At 35.5% G+C, this 20,039-nt stretch overlaps 1 protein-coding gene across 4 annotated transcripts in view; it reads right to left on the bottom strand.

Moving 5' to 3' along the window:
* Window positions 1–19,648, bottom strand: part of LOC145668422 (metaxin-2-like) — an 89,651-nt gene extending 70,003 nt beyond the window's left edge. Inside the window, exons 1-2 of one of the 4 annotated variants that reach the window (XM_081736237.1) lie at window positions 19,407–19,648; window positions 1,192–1,359 (exon numbers count right to left, since the gene is read on the bottom strand). In XM_081736237.1, coding sequence (XP_081592363.1) covers window positions 1,192–1,359; window positions 19,407–19,536 — 298 coding nt within the window. In that variant the 5' untranslated portion in view covers window positions 19,537–19,648. Of the gene's footprint in view, window positions 1–1,191; window positions 1,360–11,005; window positions 11,217–19,406 lie in introns of those variants that run through there. The other 3 variants (XM_081736238.1, XM_081736239.1, XM_081736240.1) reach the window with 3 other exon arrangements.
* Window positions 19,649–20,039: the final 391 nt, after the last annotated feature.

Raw genomic sequence — 20,039 nt, 5'->3', positions numbered from 1 at the left:
TTGCGCTGTACTGATTTCTGAGAGATGTTACTGGAACGTCCAGCACTGATTCGTATTGTCAGTTCACGCATTATTGCTTCTATCTGTCCCGACAAGTCTGCCCAGACGCCGCCGGTTGCTGTCATTCAGCACACGCGGGCGGCCATTGCACTGTCCCTGATGGGTCATAATTCCTCCAATCCGGTACTCACGGTCCACCATTGACGCTTGGAACGGGAAAAGTTCAATGTCCGGATGACATCCGAAATCATTTCCTCCATTCGCCTAGCACCAGCTTTCATCCTGCGCACAAACATCAAAATTTCCGACAGATTACCATCGCCACAAAAATCCAACTGAAAGTACTGACTCTGCTTTGGACCGTTTGATCGGTTTTCCGCGATGTTCCTGCGAATGTTTATTTAACGCCCTACAGTTATATTCATTAGGCTAAGAGGCAATTAACGAAAATGAATGATTATGGAAGAAATGGTGAAATGAGAATGCGGAAGAAAAATGGAGAACCTCGAAAAAATCCATGGACAATGTTGTCCACCACAAACTCACATAGCCTGGAATCGAACTGGGGGTCCCTAACGCTAGAGGTAAACGTAACTTTAATAGTTAATAATTCTTTTCATTCATTTACAAAATCAATCAAAATACAAAGTAATTACTTTCAGTTTTCGACTTTCATCTGCCTATGTACTTAAGCAGAATTAATCTAAACTACGATACCTCAGTTGCGAAATAATTACTCAGTCTTGTGCATAGGTTTCTCGAACTACCATAGCTTCTTAATTTATCATGCAGACAACAGTCCACACTCGTACAGTAAATCTGTAGTAATTTCTATCACGGGCATTGTTTACAGAAAAGACTCAGTATATTTGATAGACTTTTTTTTTTTTTTTTTTTTTTAATGTGTAAAGTATTCTTATATTAATTTCTGATGTACGACGCTTGAAAAGCTGTCTATGAATCGTTCAATTTGTTCTTCTTCCCTTTGTGTTATTGCCTAATTTTCACTGCCTTCACTAGCAGCATAGTTGGTTCATCGGTTTCTAATTAGAAGTGAAGTTGTTACTTCCAGTTTGAACTTTTCACATGTCATTAAAAAAATAAATAAATAATAATAATTAAAAAAAAAGTGATAATATTGTGACAATCAATGAAAAATAGTAGAATATAATTAATGAAAAATCAGCTTACCAGAAGGTGACATATATTCCGCATTGCTCCTCATTTCGACTTGAAAATCTAAGCCGCACATCTTAAGAAATGCCTGTACGGCCAAACAATTAGCATTATCAGGCAACAGAATCTGTTCCACTTCGTACGGTTGGAAAAGTTTAACATCCTGCGGCCAAGGCTCTTGAGCTGGAAAAGACAAGCAATGCCATTTTATTTATATATTCATCTAAAACTGCAAACTCATTTTCTTATTGATTTACAAGAATGGTAATGTCATGTTTTCTATTAAGTTCAGTATTCTATTTGTGCAATATTCAAGTAATGGTGGCAAATAATATATTGATATTAAAATGACCCAGTTACATTCTCTAAGAACGAAACAATTCAACTTCAGCAAACAGGGTAGACGTTTTTTTTTCAATTAGAAGAAAAATCACTTTCAATCTATGATATTTATTCAAATAAAAATGGCACATATAAAATAGTAAGATTTTATTTTTCAATTTTATTGTCGAAAGTGTAACCTCCCAGAAAGTGTTATGAATTTGATCTTATTTATAGTATCATTTCTAAATTGTGACTCATGAAGATAAATTTGCGGCTTATCAATAGTTTGTTCTTAACCTAATACAGTGAAACTTATACTGAACGGAATCTGTGACACCACAAAAAATTTCATATAAAGACAAGGTTCCGCTTAACATCAACACAGTCGGATAACAGTGGATATTTTCGTATTATGCATATCTAATGTCATGATATTGGTTATCGCCAGCCGATTGGTTTAAACCTTTCCCTTCAGCCCTTTGTACTACGCACTTTACTTTTAAATTTTTTACAACATTAAGTTATTGGAAGTCTTCTTATAATTATTATAAAATAATGGAAATATTAGCATGTGAAAACTGTCAAAAGTTTGGAACTTTCTTCAGAATAAGTTTCTTCAAGCCAAATTACAATGTTGTATCGGATTTTGTTCATATTGTAACACTCTGCTAGATTCTAAATACATATTAGTATCTTATCCATTATACTCTCTAATAAGGCCGGCGTTGCTCAAACTTTTTCATGTGGGGCCACTTTTATTAGTCAAAATGTTCTACTGATCACCCTCTTCTTGTTTCCTTCAAGAACAAATTTATAACTATTTTATTATTTTTTTATTTCATTTATTTATTTATTTATTTATTGAATATATACCAGTACACATGCATTTTTAAAAATATTGTTAATTAGAATCCCCTTAATTGTAACTAACTGATTCACACTAACTTTGCTATTAAATAAATTAAACTAGAAATACAAACTGCTGACCAAATCAACGTTTATTTAAAAATAATAAATGTATAACAGTTTCGCCAACTAACTAAACATATTGGTTTCATGAGACACCATATAGTGTCTGATGAGGCCACCATGTTTAGTTAGTTGGCGAAACTGTTACACATTTATTATTAAAAAAAAAAAAACGTTGATTTGCTCAGCAATTTATATTCCTTAATTTTATATTGGTATTAACAGGATAAAATTCATGTATTTTTTTTTAACAAAGAAATAATTAAAGGCCAATACTGACTTTTAAATCAAATTTATTTTGCTTAAAACAAATAGGACACTAATCGAATGTCACTCTGAAACTAGCATCTTAATCCGTACTATATGATGATGGGGTGTTAATAATGCAAGTGCGTTAACTAATGTTCACATCATTAATTACATGTATCAAGTGAAAACAGTTCAACTGTTTTTATCATTTCTGGATACAGTCTGAAGTTGAGCATAGAAAGTTTAAGTGTACTGAATTCGCCGCAGTGTGACAAGGTGTGGAATATTTTTTTTCTTCTTTCCTTTATTTTACAAAGTAATATGCTGATTTTCCCACATAATCAAACACTGAACAGCTCTCTCTGCTCGTCTAATTGCTAGCACGTTGTGCCGGATTCGATTTCCGGTGAGAGCGTATTGAAATTTGAACACATTACAGTGGTTCAGATTTCACTTTAAACTATAGGTCCATGTCTTATATACTATCGGTGCTCAAAAGGGACGCTAAATTTCAATAAACAAACAAGCAAACACCAGGAATGCATGGAATTCAACTACTAGAATAATGGAAAATCTTGAAGAAGTCTTTACCTACCAGTAAACAGAAAATTGTTGTAGATTATGATAATATTATTATTTTGATATGTAACATCAGATTCTAGCATTCTTACTGCGAAGAAACTTACGAGAATAAAATAATAATAATAATAATAATAAAAAAACAGCATGAGCCCAGGTGGGTTGAGATTTTTTTTAAGCCTTGATTCCTTCAAACCTTGATATTAATATTAATAATTGATATTAATATTAATTTTTCTGTAATATTTAACCTCACTTAATTGCGTACCGGTAATCTACTATATAATTTAAATTTGGTTGAGATTCTCAACTATATTGTGTGACACGCAACACACTTGAATTTTACTTCTGTCATTTTTGGACTAATGTTCAATCTAAGAGAAGCACAAGAGCATGCCTCGAGAATCCTAGTCTAATATATACCGGGACAGTAGCTACAATCTACGATTGCTACTTATACGAAGAATTCTGTATTTAATTAATGCTCTCGGTTATTCAGAGTTGAGATGAGTTTTTAGTCTCCACGTTGAGCAAGTTCTGGTTATTTTAAGAAATTATGATTCAAAATTCCCTATGGTTGTGTAGGAAAACTAATTTTTTCATGTGTCACATTTCTTTAACAAAATATCAGCTCATCCTATATATAAGTAATGCCGTTTCTTCGATGATTGCTGCAATAACATCATCTGACGAGCAAACAGTGAAGTAGATGAAATGTACCATAACTATGTCATATACGGCACTTTATTGTCCGGCAGTGTGTAGGAGAACGGTCTACTCCACGTTTTGGAATTCTGGTTTGTGTTTGATGATGGTAGTGTCGGAGGACCACATACGGTGTGTATTGCTTTATGAATTTTACCAGGAACATTCAGCCAGCGTAGCGGGACAAAACATCCATGACGTATATTGTTGGGATGCTATGGATCGCAGAAGTGCCAGAGGTGAATCCAGAGGTTTGGTCTGGAGACATCAGCCTCAGCCACGAGAAGGCAGACCTCTGCAACTGGACAACGATACCCTACAACGGTGGAGGCAAATACAATACAAACTGTTGGAAGAACTGGCCAGCCAACTCCATGTACTCATTAGACCGTTCATCGCTATTTGCAAGGCCTTTGGTACGTGTCGAAACTAGATAAATGGGTACCTTATATGTTAACACTCAACAGAAGCAGCAACGAGTGAACACCTGCAGTTTCCTGCTTACTCGTCATAGACGTGAGCGATTTCTCGACACAATTGTGACAAGGAAAGAAAAGTGGGTCCTCTGCCATAACATTACACGCAAATGTCAGTGGGTACCTAACGGGAAGACCGTAGGAACTGATAAAACAGAATCTCCGCCTTTGCCATGTTGAATATTTTGGTGGGATAATCTATTTCGAGCTCTTTCGATATAACATGAAATCAATACAAATCTTTACTCTGAGCAGTTTGAACGCCTACGAACTGCATTGTTGGAGAAACGCCCTGCTCTGGTTCATCGTAAGGGTGTACTTTTCCACGGTGGTAATGCGCGTCTGCATACCGCAAGAAGGACTTGTGCTAAGATCGAGGAATGTGGCTGAGAAATCTCCCACGAGCCGTTTTCACCGGTAGACTACTGTCTTTTTCGCAGCCTGTGAAACCACTTTTCCGGGAAAACACTGGAGAATGAGGATGACGTGCGACGAACAGTTCTTTGCCTACAAAACTGATGATTTCTTTCAACGTAGTATTCAACAACTGGTTGACAGGTGGCAGTGTTGCGGAGTTCGATGGAAACTATTTTCCTGATTAATGCTAGTGTTCTAATTAAGCTGTAATTCTTCTGCTCACGGTGCAAAAATACAACCATGTTCCTGTTGTGAATCGATTAGATAGCATTGGTGCTTTCTGGTTGCTACATAGCACAGGTTGGTTCGTGTTTATCGCGTTATCGTTTTTATGGCATAAGCTGTACTTATATTCACAACTGGTAAGCCCTAATAAACAATCTGCACTCAGTAATGCAACTCCACACTTAAGAAACACTTTTTAAGAACTGACGAAAAAAGTGAATTTCATGAATGTAAATATGTTTCTCTAAACTGGGACTGCACATTATTTACTTCGATAGACGCATTTTAATTTCGCACTTTAGGATTAATTTATTTCTGGGTATGACACTACACTCAAAACTCTGGTTTAGTGGCTAGCACGAGCACCTTTGGTGCATGTGTGGTCCCGGAGTCGATTTTGGAGCGTTAAAATTTGAATGAAAAATTACTGTGGTTCGGATTCCATCTTAAACTGTTGGCATATAATCTCCTTCAACCAAAGGATCAAGTAGGAAATATTTTTAAAGCTTTTACATAAAGCCTTGCCTTCTGATCTACTAGAAAAGCGCTTAAAGATTAAGATGATGATGAAGATATTACACTAGTGTCCGAATCGATGGTTTAATGCTCATATCAAACAAGAATATGACATTTTGTTAATTTTTTTTAATATTACAAGGAAGAAAGACTGATAATCAGGAATAAAAAAGTTAAAATTTGCATAGGAAGGTACATGTAAACTAAGGTTGATTGTTACTTAATAATATATGTAGTAAAGTAAACTGTACCAAACCGAAGCTATTTTATTGTGACAGTGATTTCGTACAGTGCTAACCTCAACATCGTCGACACCCTAAGCCTATGTGATCTTCGCCTGCCTTCGCATCTTCTTTCCCGGTGACTCACAAAATTATCTCTACCCATATTACTACAATAGATAGACTTTTGGCCAGAGAATAATATTTCTAAGAAAATACTATATTTATAAATACGGGTTACGTTCGAAAGTTGGTCGTCCGTTTCTAGCAAAACTTTGAAAATTTACCGGGAAGAAAAGAATAATTTGCTTGTTTGTGTGCTTGATCATGTATAAGAGAAGTGAAAGTTGTATTTATTTTCTTATATAAACGGTTCTAAACATGGAACTATTTGGCAAGCGAAGGGAACTACTTGGCGCAAGGTTAGTTCATGGTAGGATTATGGGAATGTAATGAGCATTTGTTTTGTAAACATGGCTAGTGATAATCAGGAAAATTTATTAAAAGTAAGTAAAAGTCATGGCTAAATCTGAAAGTAAATTGTGGAAAATGCGGTAAGCAAGTACTGTAAAGAAACATAAAGAAAATTATACTTTTCAATGTAACGGTAAGTAACATAACCAACATGGCGACAAACTTCTAGAATACAGGTCCTTTTACATTTAGTTGTAATAGACAGAAAAAACATTCCCTGCGTGGCTCTAACCCGTCTTTACTCGATAACGCTCGCTCGGCAATTGTATGTGAAGTAAATATTAAACTGTGGTACACAAACGAACCAATTATTACGCTTTTAGTCAAAAACTAGGCGGATGACCAACTTCGGAATAAATGCCATATATATTATTGTATTGTATTGCAGGGTTGGCTGGTTTAAACCAAGGTGGTTTAAACTTGCTGATTTTAAAAAAAAAAAAAAAAAAAAAAAAACAACTGGTTTAAACCAAAAAACAAAAAAATGTGTAAGTGTTTGTAAAATCTTGATGAACACACATTTGTGGGTTATCACGTTTCACTCCCGTATATTATTCGTATTATATTCAGACCTAAATTCCCCATTCATTACTCAGAAAGATTACACTACAAAAGAATTTTTTTTACAAGTTTATAAATGTTTATTTTGTGATTTTGTTGTTGTTATTATTGTTATGTAATTGCAATCGAAGAAAAATTCAAAATATTGTTTCGTTTCAATGTTTACTATTTATAAAATACATCGAAAATGCCGTACTTTTTGTGTGGGGGGGGGGGTCATACAGACCCCACGAGAGGCATTTAGTGAAATAAGTATCTTTGGTATTGATTTATGTATAAATGAGTCTGAGCCAAAGTGGACTCAAATAATTCGTATGTTTATTCACTTTTCTTATTGATATGCAGATTAAGTCGGTGTATTTCTTTAATTTGGACCAATAAAAGTCGTTGTTAACTAACTTGAACTAAATTAGTTCTTCTGTACTACGTAGTACTTTGAAATTGTTCATATGTAATTCTGTGTAATGGTTTCACTTGTGCAACTGTTTATCTTTTTGTCCTTCTGAAATGAGTCTTGACAGTTATATTAAGAAGCATGTAAAAATCAGTACAACTTTTTTTTTATTATTATTTATTTATTTATTTATCAGGATTCCTTCGTGAGTGAGTCGGCAGACGTATCGCATTTGTGGCCAAATTAGTCCTGGTTCTGAGTTCAAATGGGGGACAATTTCTCTCGGATGTAACTCGAGAAGCGGTTTTTATTCCGCTTTAAGCTTATGTGACCCCTTCCAGCATAACCCGGTTGCTGCATAATAACATCAAGGCGAAACAAACTTATTTCTGTCCATATATGATACGAATATATAGACCAAATCATTTAAACCATAAAAACCTGGTTTAAACTAAAAAAAAAACCCGGTTTTTTTTAAATAAAAACCATGTTTTTTGCCAACCCTGTTGTATTGTATTGTATATATTTTATCCTTTTTCATACAAATTGTTCACAACGTGAACGTATGAGTTGGATACGTCAAGAAGAACACTGAATGTGTACATATGTATAGATTTAAATCTACATGCAATATTAAAATATTGTGAATTTATATAAAACAAAAAAGGTATAATTTTTCATTATTCTAATTTACATACATCGATATAAAACAACATAACACTTAATAAAACCTTACATTATAGATATACGAAATATATATACTTTATATATTTCGTATATCTATAATAATAATATATATACTTTATATATTTCTAAGTCCGCAGAAAACGATGTTATAGACTTCAAAAGTATTCTAAGTTCATGTAGAAATCAAACTAGTAACTTGACATTTAAATGGACAAACGTAACACCTGAAGCAATTTTGTCAGTGGTTCGTAAGTTTAAGACATCTGGTAGCGAGGATTATTATGGGTTTACTAATAGTACAATTAAAAATATTATAGACGTAATAGTGGAACCCCTTACACACTTAATTAATTGGATACTAGTAGAAGGAGTGTTCCCAGATTGTCTTAAGATTGCGGTTACTATTCCCATACATAAAAAAGGGGACAAAAACTGTCCCAGCAACTACAGACCAATATCTCTCGTACCAATTGTATCAAAAATTATTGAACATTGCATGAAAGAACAACTAAGTCTGTACTTTGAAAATAACAATCTCATTAACTGTGCACAATATGGGTTTCGGAAAGGTATGTCCACAACTAAAGCTGTTGAAAAAGTTGTATCTGAGGTAATTGATGCCTTTGAAAATAATTCATTCGCTTGCGCAACATTATTAGATTTAAGTAAGGCTTTTGATACTGTTTCACATGAAATATTGATTCAGAAATTACAGTATTATGGGATCAGAGGAACTGAGCTCTTATTGATCAGGTCTTATCTAGAAAGTAGAAAACAAGTTGTGTGTGTACAAAATAAACAGTCAAACGTACTTGAAATATTAACAGGAGTGCCACAGGGAAGTGTCATTGGACCTTTTCTATTTCTGGTATACATTAACGATTTACCTGACTACTTATTAGAAACCACTGTTATGTATGCCGATGACACTACATTTATAACGAAAGATAATAATATAAACGCAATACACACGAAAAATAATAAAGCAATAGATAAATCTACTGATTGGCTGTTTCACAATAAATTAAATTTGAACCATAATAAAACAGAGAAGTTATACTTTCATCTCAGCAGCTCCACAACTGATACAAAAGAATGCTCCTCAGTTAATCTATTAGGGATATACTTAGATACGAAATTAAACTGGAATGTGCATACTATGCAACTTTGTAAAAAATTATCAAGGGCAGTATATGTGTTGCGTAAATTGAAAATATCTGTAAGTAAAAGTCTATTAATCACTGCATATTATGCTTTCTTTCACTCTCATCTGTCGTATGGCATACTATTATGGGGTAATTCTTCCGGAGCACAAACAGTATTTAAGTGGCAAAAAAGAGCGATAAGAACGATAACAGGAATTCCAGAGAGAGAATCATGTAGACATTTTTTCAAAGATTTTGAAATAATGACCATCCCGTCCATGTACATATTATCGTGCCTTATTTATATCAAAGAAAACTGTACAAATTATGTTACTCGAAGTAGTGTTCACTCACACAATACAAGGCGCAAAAATGAAATAAATATTCCCCATGTACGGCTGTGCAAAACTCAAAATAGTTATAAATATATAGGGATGAAATTGTATAATCTATTGCCACCTAGAGTGAGAGAAATGGAGATTAAAAATTTTAAATGTTTTTGTAAAAAGTGGCTCTTAGAAAAGTGTATATATAGTATTTCAGAATTTACGGAAGAAATTTCAGTATTAGAATAGAAAAGTAGTACTAGGTAAAATATAAAATATTGTATTAATTAATTAAAATTGTAAATATTATATGTACGCAAACTTAAATTTTGACGTTGTCTATTACAACATCATGTTGTTTAACGACAATAAATAATTCTTATTCTTATTCTTATTCTTTAAACATTATTTATTACAGGCGAGATATTCTTCTACAGAATAGAAACAGTACTTCTACAGAATAGTATATTAAACTTATGCCCTCTACAATTCCAAAGCCAAAGAATGTAACGTCATATGTCAATAATTTGACGAATGTAATGAGCCAATGAAACTAATGAAAAGAAACGACAGAATTTATTGTCGTTAACCAATGACGTAACTCAGCTCTATCCAGACAGTACTGCGCATAGTGCCCCCACATGTGCTTCAGATTCAATCTCTCAGCTGTGGTTACAGAAAGAAACCTATCTCGTTCAGGCTTCCTAGTAAAAGTTGGATGATACTTTGGATATAGTATACATGAAGCTGCATCAGTTCCCGAAGGAGCAGGACGCTCATACTTTTAGGGATTATTCATTGAGTATGTACGAATTTACAAAGGGGGTAACAAAGCGACTTTTATTTACTTATCGACTGATACGAAAATAAGAAAGAATGTACCTGTACTTTATATCTGCATGTGTAGTGCCCTTGTACTTTATCTATGACTATGTGTGTGGGGGTGGGGATTTAACGCATATCGCATGTCTTGTGCACCCGTTTTGGAACGAATGTTCTCCACAAAACGCTACGCCTTTTTAAAATAAATCTGGATCGTGGAATGAAACATCGCTTATAAAATTATGCGGTCCATGTTCCGTTAAGGGGGTCCAAACCTACACTGGACCCCCTTAAGCTAAGCTAACCTAACCTGACCTAACCTAACCTAATATAACGTTATATTATGTAATCAAACGAAAATCAATAGAAAGAAGTGGTGTCAAAGACACTGGACCCCCTTAACGGAACATTGACCAAATATGCAATTCTTGAAGGTACTAAGAGTGAATTTTGTCAGAATGACGAGGTATAATAATAAATATCTACTGAATCTATTTTCAATTTGCACCCAAGCAATATTTCTTAGCCTTGAGAACTTAGTGCAAGGGTAAATATAAAAATTCAATATACTGTATACATAACCAATTTATGTCTTAAATCATGTTCAGATTATCTTGAAATTAATGTTAAAAAGTTAATTTAATCTGGATATATTAAAGACAATTCAGAAATAAAATAATTAACGAGAAGCAAGTAATATCAAGCTATATAACTGAATTTCTTTTTACACTTAACATACCTCCAAGCTCTACAGCGATTGACTCAGTCAATAACACAGACGGCATTATTTTTGAATAATGTTCACTAAATATCTCAAATGCGTACTTTCAATTCGACGTATTATTATATGAATATCTTATACTATAACACGCATTACGCTGTTCAACTTGTATTGAAAGGGAACGCATGGAGATAGTCAATTCTTTCTTGAAGTTTTTCGTGCACCCTAACGATACTTTTTTCAAGTTTTGCGTTGCGATGCAGTACGCAGAAATTTTCGAAGAATGATACGGAATGGTCAACAAAGGATCAAAGCAATATTATTCTAATTATCTGATGTATTTATTTATCATTTTATTTCTTTTTCCTTCTTTATTGCTTTTCTCTCTTTCTTGTCTCCTTAACTTTGTTGCTCCAAGATTTCAAAGATCCGTGGAACTAGTAATCGTAAACAGTGGCATCCTTTTGAGTGCAGACAAATTTTAATGAAGTTGAGCATATGCCAAATTTATTTCGGGGTTTCTTGTCCCAATAGCTTCCCTAAATACGCCACTGATCGTGAATAAACCCCAACGTTAATTATTCTTTAACATTGTCAATAGAGTAGTATCTAAGTGTGAAAACATTGAGAGCAGTTCCCCTTGCCGTTCATTTTTTAATTTACCTTGTATGTTTGCTCGATTGTGAGGATTTAAACAATTTTCTTATTTATTTTAAATTAAAAGAAATGTGTGTGAAATAAATAAATGAATATTTCTTTCTTTTAAATATGCAATAATAAATGAACTTTGAAAAGTTATTTAAGCTCCGCACACTGACTTCGCAACATATTTATGAGGAAATGATGTACTTGGTGCCCAAGAGCCTGTCGGAAATCTAAAGATCTATCTGGATATAGAGCAAATATAGAGAGAATTTGATTTTTTTTAAAAAATTGATGGCATATTGCAAAACTGTATCTATAATAATTTGCTTTCTAGCACCTACGTGAAAGCTAAGTCATTCGTCGTTAAACTTTTAATTATGGTACTCATGATTGAATTGGGTGATTGCGATAGAGTACTCTATGTTCTCATAATTTTACGATTAGACACCGGTTTAAATTTTGTAACTATACTCGTTGTCGAACCTCCTTAATGTATATAATATTTAATTACTTCAGATACAAATTGTAAAGATGCCGAGTCAAATTTATTACAAATGATTTAACTAATTAGCTTCGAACTACCACAGCTAATTTACATTAATTCCTACTTTAAGCTTCTTAACATGATATATAATTAAAATAATAAATACCATAAGTACTACTAGTATGTCAGTAGTGAGGCGTGCTCCTTCGCTGGGTGTAAGCAATAACACAGCGATGTAATGCTTGAATTTTGGCAGGTTTAAGTTCGACCGTTTTTTAAAATATGGCCTATACCAAACTCCTGTTCTTTCATAAATTTAAGGTGAATATACGCTGAACTCACATATTAGTTGAGTATATGCGTATACGACGTATTACATACCTGTCGGTAAGTTTTCGTATTACTGTCCTCAATTCCTAATTCAAGTGCATTAAAGCTAATGTATAGAAATGTCATTCTTTGTTAATATTAAACTGTAGTTCGAAGTAATTGTTAGTAGTTTATAATCCATTTTTATATCAAATTAAACGTACTTTCCTTGGCTCGCGATGTCGTAATGGCTAAGGCGTCTGATTACCAAGCGGACGGCTCCGATCTATTCCCTCGTAATAGTTTCAAGGAAATATCACTCAAGGCAACCAGTTCTGTCAAATTGGTATTTCTAGAGATCCTGGAGTAAAAATGGCTGGAACATAGTGTTAATCACATCATTTCCTGTGTGTCCGATGTTATAGAGATGTAGCTTTACTTTTCCACCGTTTATAGGTTTCATTCACGGTCCTGAAATGCCGACATAATGGTGAGACTATCTGTACTTTCATTGTGTTACTTACTACTTTTATCTTATAAATTGTTTTCTTGAAAATGTGAATAATAAACGAGTTCAAAAAATTAATGATCTGATAAAAGAAAGTCGTATTATTGAACGAAAAATGTTGTCATAAACAAAAATTATTTTAACGTTCTGAATAGCACTAACAGAATCACTAGTCCTTCCCTCTAGTCTAGTGGCTATCATGCCTGCCTTTCTCGTACATGGTCCCGAGTTCGATTCCTGGTAGGAGAATTAAATCTATTACAATCGTTCAGATCCCACCTTAACATATAGGTCTACGTCACATACAGAGGTTGTTCAGTCTATATTTGGCCAATTTCGACTTACCTAAAAATTTAGAAGAATCCATGTCGCCAGGTCCGTAAGTGCTCGGTGTGTTTCCCTTGGTTTGTAACAATAGCCCGACAGCGTAATTTCCATTGTAATAGGCTTTTCTGAAGAACTGGGAGGGGAATCTTGTCCTACTCCCTTTGCACAGCTTTCCAAAGTCCTTCCACAGTTGTCACAGGCCGTTTTCCCAAAGCCCGCTTCAGCAACCCAAATCCACAATAATCCATAGGATTTGCATCTGGAGATTTAACATGTACCTCATTGAAAGGTATCACCTGTATACCACTTGCCTCCTCCATCTCCCTGTAGAATGCGAGGGACGATCGTGAGGTGATGAAGCCTTGTCCATGTGAATGCGCACCAGATTGGCGTCATTTCCGTACATTGTTGGAATCTCATGCTCGTAGATCGACCGCATGATCTGCTCCTGAAAATACTGCGAATTTATTTTGCAGTTCTTCGCCACCCTACGAATTTTCAGTTTGCCTCGGTAACAGTAGCCAGTAACGACCATGAACTCTTTTGGGAAGGATTCTTTACAGACACGGACCCACCTTCTGAAGTTCTTGGCGCTTTTCTCCCGGTAGATGATGGCTCTCGGTTTGCCGCAGTCAGAAAGGTAAATCTATGCTTCATCGAGCGTTACGACGTACATCCACCTTTGTTTTGCCAGATGCCGTTCGTACAGCTTCCGGGCGTTAAACTTTCGTTCCTTTTGGTGGGCATTCGTGAGAAGATGGCCGCGAGATTTCATTATTTTTTCCAGCTTGACTTAATGGTGTAACGTCCGGCTCACAAACCCTAAAGACACGTCAAGACGATTAGCCAAACACCTTTGTGCTGGCGGATTTTCTTGCATTGCCATTTTTCGAATTTTCCTCTGCATGATGGAGATGGCCTTGATGCATTCCCGCTTCCTAGGCAACTTCGTTAGTGATCCAAATGGTGAAGTTTCGCTGCTCTTGTACTTTTTAATAACATTTTTTTATTCTACTTAAACTGATGTGCAACCATTCTTCTTGCACTGTTTTCTAATGAAAGAAACACTAAAGTGGGCGTCATAAAGAGCCGCAACATAGCCTTCCCAAAACCGGCTTAGTTTGGGCGGCATTTTGGTCACAGAGCGGAACCCACACACTTGGAAACAAATTTAACAGAACACTCACAGCAATGTTTTGTGCGTTATTGTCGTCCACGCGGAAAAAACAACTCCGTTACCAGGAAGCCACTGCACAACACTGCAGGACGTACGAGCCAGTGTGGGTGAGTCTATTCTGCCCGGGATGGGAAGGAACGAAATCGGCCAAACGTAGGCTGAACAACCTCTGTATAGTATCAGTGCTGAAAAGGGATACTAACTTTAGTAAACAAACTAATCTCCGACAGTATTCAAAGTAAAGGTTCTTTTTATATGAATAATCCATTTTACTACTTGTAACTGAGTTTCAAATATTTTGGTTTCATATCAAACAAATCAGTAACTTTGTCATAGCACTTTGATGGATGTTTCATAGAAGTTTTCTTTCCATTCAAAGTGTAAGCCGTGTATATTCCTTGTGTAAAGTTTCATTTTTTTAAAGTAAATAATGATCTTCCTAATGACTATAAACTTCCTCTATGAAGTATTTGCTTGAAAGGTCACTTCGCAGTCGAGAAAAATTGTCCAAACAAGCTTTTCAAATGGGCAAAATCATGTTCAGGGAATGAGGACGAAAATTAAGAAAACTTTTAGGCAATAGCCTAAAGTAAATTTTACTAAAATCAAAAAAATATCACATATCCAAATATGTGTAACTTATTTCATAGTAAAGTCTTCTGTAAGAACTTTTCCCATCTTCAGACACATTTTCAATTCAACATGCTGTACTGCAGTGGGAATATTAATGAAAAATGTCTTCATTCATAGACTTCTGACAAGGGAACCTTCCGAAAATGATAGTTGTAGTGAAAGATGTGGCCTATGCCAATTGAAAGAGCTGTAACAGAGATGACCATTCCCAAAAAATTAGCTGCCCATAGCAATAGGTTCAAGAAATATAAGGGGTGGAAGTTCGGGAAACAGCAAGGTTGGACAAGGGGGAAAAGTGCAAATTCCGCAAAAAAGGGGGGCACGGCAAAATATAATGCTGACAAGTGATGTATAGAAAGAGACTTGCCACAATAGGGAACAAATGAAAGCCACCAGTAGGGTTAACAGTGTTGCCAACTGCAATAAAAAGTACATCTTTTGCAAAGAGTAGTATATGAAGTGAATGCAATATTCAGTGTCATGTAGAACATAAGATATGGCGTGTATAATCAGTGGTACAATCTAACAAAAGAGAATAGAGAAAACAGAAATACGAAAAAGACGGAAAAGACGAAGTTGTCCATAATGCGCCACATTTAATCACGAGCTGTGCATATTAGAATGAACAAAACAAGAAAGCACCAACTGTGCAGGAAACCGACGTACCTAGAGTCGAAAAGAAAGACGAGCTCCAAAGTTGGCAGCACTGGCCATGAAAATCCAGACAATTATAATATAGTTAGGCCACTCGCTTCACAAAATGAAAATTTCGGCAAGAGGCATTAGCCTTCGCATCATTTGTACATGCTCGTCCACATTGTACGTGCAATTCGATGAGACAATGGTCCAAACAGAAGATACATTTGCAGTGAGCACAGCGGATACTGCCAATCCTTCACACATGGTGCAATGATCGCCTGTGAATGTCTCGAAACAGTACTCTAGAGGTGTCGGAACCTTTGGTGGTCTTTCTATCACATATCCACACCTGTAGAAAGCAAACATGATCAAAGGCTTGATCTGCTGTGTGTTGCTGTCTGCAGTACTATCACCGCCTATATGATATATCCAGAGTGTCCCACCTAACTCTGCGACTGAAATAGTTTCAAAGCGAAAAAAATGTGACACATCCAGTTGTGCAGGAATGTACCCATGTGAGCGAGCGTCAAACTTCTGTGAGACGCAAGTGCCCCCAAGCCCCCCATTATAGGGTCTCAGGAGCCAATTTCAAAATTTCAAATAGCACCATCGGTCGAGTTATATTTCTTTCGATAAATCATGGAATATGCAACAACGCATATCAGAAATATTTACTATATGGGATTTCAAAATGGCCGCCAAAAATATCTGCTCGGTGACAAGAACAACTTGCATTTTTGGCGGGCATTTTGAAACCCGTGCTTCATATGGCAAATGTTTCTTATAGGCGGTGTTGTATCTATCCAGAGAAATATCATCCCTCCTCTGTTCCCATTTGAAATGTTGCGGTTGACCCCTCGAGCCTTGTGATGGGGACCCTGGGGGACTTGCTTCTTACAAAGTTTTCTTGGCCCTCGACATGAGTACATTCCTGTGCAATTGGATTTGCAACATCTCTTTTCGCTTCGCAGCAATTTGAGATCACAATGTTCGATGTCATGTTAAGACACAACATATATTTGTGGCGGCCATTTTGAAAAAACTGCTTCATATAGCAAATGTTTCCTATATGTGTTGTTGCACATTCCATGATCTATCGAGAGAGGTACCACTCGGTCCCTGTTGCCATTTGAAAGTTTGAAGTTGGTTCCTGGGGCCCTATGATGGGGATCCTAAGGGCACTTGCTTCTCACAGACTTTTATCATCCCCCTGACATTGGTACATTCCTGCACAACTGGATCCCTCACATTTTTGTTCGTTTCTCAAATCTTTCAGGCCACAAAGTTTGGTGGGACACCCTGTATATTCCCACATACGACCCAACCATGACACAATGTTTACTTCTATTATCGGTTGTTGGCTCAACCCAACAATTTCATGTTCCCCGACTTTACATTGCCTCAATCACTCTAGCATTGATGCACTCCGAGTGATGCCTGTTGCCGGAATTTCTTTTTGTGAAGTGAGTGGGCTAACTATATTAGACTTGTCTGGATGTTCATGGCCAGTGTTGCCAACTTTGGAACTCGTTTTTCTTTTCGACTCTAGGTACGTCGGTTTCCTGCATAGTCGGTGCTTCTTGTTTTGTTCATTCTAATATGCATAGCTCGTGATCAAATGTGGCGCATTATGGCCAACTCCGTCTTTTCCGTATTTTTCGTACTTCTGTTTTTTCTATTTTCTTTTGTTAGATTGTACCACTGATTATACACACCATATCTTATGTTCTACATGACACTGAATATTGCACTCACTTCATATACTACTCTTTGCAAAAGATGTACTTTTTATTGCAGTTGGCAACACTGTTAATCCTACTGGTGGCTTTCATTTGTTCCCTATTGTGGCAAGTCTCTTTCTATACATCACTTGTCAGCATTATATTTTGCCGTGCCCCCCTTTTTTGCGGAATTTGCACTTTTCCCCCTTGTCCAACCTTGCTGTTTCCCGAACTTCCACCCCTTATATTTCTTGAACCTATTGCTATGGGCAGCTAATTTTTTGGGAATGGTCATCTCTGTTACAGCTCTTTCAATTGGCATAGGCCACATCTTTCACTGCAACTATCATTTTCGGAAGGTTCCCTTGTTAGCATGTAACTAAATTGTATCAAAATCATTTCCATTTTTTTAAAAAAGAAAACTTGGATTTTCTTTTGACAGTACCCTCTGACGTGGTTCTTTTGTAATTCTTCAATATCTTTACGCACCTTACAATTTTATGCGCATAACAATAAACAAACACTAGTTGCAGTTTTGTGTTGAGCTTTGGCTCTTAGCTCATAAGTCTTCGCCAACTACTTTTCCTCATATTAACAAACTTCGAAGATTTTGAAAGCATATTCCGTTAATGCATATGTCCTAAAGCCATACTGAAATCAGTAAGTAACGAAATAAAGTTCATAAATATCACTTTCTCCCTCTTCAGACATATTGCATCATCAACATAGGTATTTTGTTATTATTGGTAGATCACTTGCAGAAACTGAAAAGCATCCATGTTCCATGGTCCGCTAATCTCTTCGTCTTCATTTACGATTTTTCTGTTTTGGTATCGTCCAATAAGTGTAGTCTCCGTCATCCTCTCCCTCAATTTCCTGCCACTATGCCTTCTACCACGTCTGTCATGATGCAATTCCTTTTTAGTCAATGTCCCAATCAGTTTCTCTTCCTCTTCTTAATAATACTTAAAATTGTTATTTTCTCTCCCACCATATCTAACACCCCTCTCATTTATTTTCCGCTCGACCCAGCTAGTTCTCTCCATTTTTGTCCACATCCACATTTCAAAAGCTTTCAGTCGTCTTTCATCATTTTTGTATGATGTTCATGTTTCTGCCCCATATAGTAAAATACTCCTCAAGAAGAATTTTAGGAGTCTTTCCTTAATTTATGGCCTACTCATTTGGAGTAACTTCTAAAATACAAAACAGTTTATTTGCTACAAAAGAAAGTAATGTTAGCTGATGGAAACTACGGATAGGTATGGATAGCTAGCTTGCTCATGGAATTTAACAGGCATTTATTCCGAAGTTGGGCGTCCGCTTTCGCCAAGTTTTTTCGCTGTTATCACATTTGCACACTTTCTGAAATTTGTTAACTAGGTTCATTAATCCGTGCTCTTCACAAACTTTAAGATCTTGTTCGTTATTAACGTATTGCTTCACAAATGTTAAAACTGCTAGTTCATTGCCCTTGTACATTCGCCATGTTGATAACATAAATGCTCGTTTCTTTCCCACAATGCAACTGTTCGGTTACCTTGCGCCAAGTAGTTCCCTCCGCTCGCCGTATAGTCCCATGTTTATAACCGCTTATATATAACAAATAAACAGATTTTTCGAGACTGTTATATATTATCAAGCACACAAACGATCAATTTATCAATATCTTTCCTGTAAATTTTTAAAATTTCGCTGGAAACGGACGCCCAACTTTGGAATTTAACCCATTTAACATGCACCGTCATACTTAAAGCCTATGCATGATCAGTATGATAAACGCAAACGCATTAAGTCACATAACATTACTAGTGAGGAGGGAATCGGATTTTAGCTGCATGTATGAATTGAAGTTAACTTGAAACAACATTAATGCCGTTGACGAAATCAAGTTCAATTCAATATAGTATATGGATGTTAAAGTTAACTTAATCACACTAAAATTAAACTTAGTAATGACTTTAAATTAAACTTACAAATAAATTTTAGACGTTGATGAGCTACACATCGGAACTGAACTGGAATTCTTTGGAAGTTTTCATCTGTTTGATATGCAATCTCAGAATAATCACTGACAGTAGAGGCATTACTTTCTGTATCACTCATCACAAATTATATAGCCTTCGTACGTTTGTATTTATATAAGCTTAGCTTAAATAAGTTTTACACACATTTTACTGTATGCAATTATAATGTGAAAAAAATCTATGCAGGGCACTAACTACTCCACTTTACTTCACTTTCAAATTAATAGTCATATTCAAAAAGACATTGTAGCCATTGAGATTGATAAAAATTTTGTGCATATGTAAAAACACATTTTACTAATAAAATTTTTGATTCAAACACATTTGATTAATGAAGTTTTTGAATCAATCATAGCTTTGGCTACCAAATATTGGAATATTATATATAAAGTGCGTCCAGACACAGCTTAAGTAAGTCCAGTCTGGGTAGTGTGGTGTTGGAAAAACAGAAGTAGATTTTGAGTAATTTCAGTTTTTAAGCGAAGTGTTTTTAAATCAAATAATTAGGACTGATTTGTGCATTTACAATTATCATAAGATTTTATTTTCTTTTTAATGTAACTGTTTTTCGTTTGTATAGCC

The sequence above is a fragment of the Thermobia domestica genome, chromosome 13 (genome assembly GCF_964235325.1).
Source record: "Thermobia domestica chromosome 13, izTheDome1.hap1.1, whole genome shotgun sequence".
NCBI lineage: Eukaryota > Metazoa > Arthropoda > Insecta > Zygentoma > Lepismatidae > Thermobia > Thermobia domestica.
This window is presented reverse-complemented; position numbering and strand designations above follow the sequence as displayed.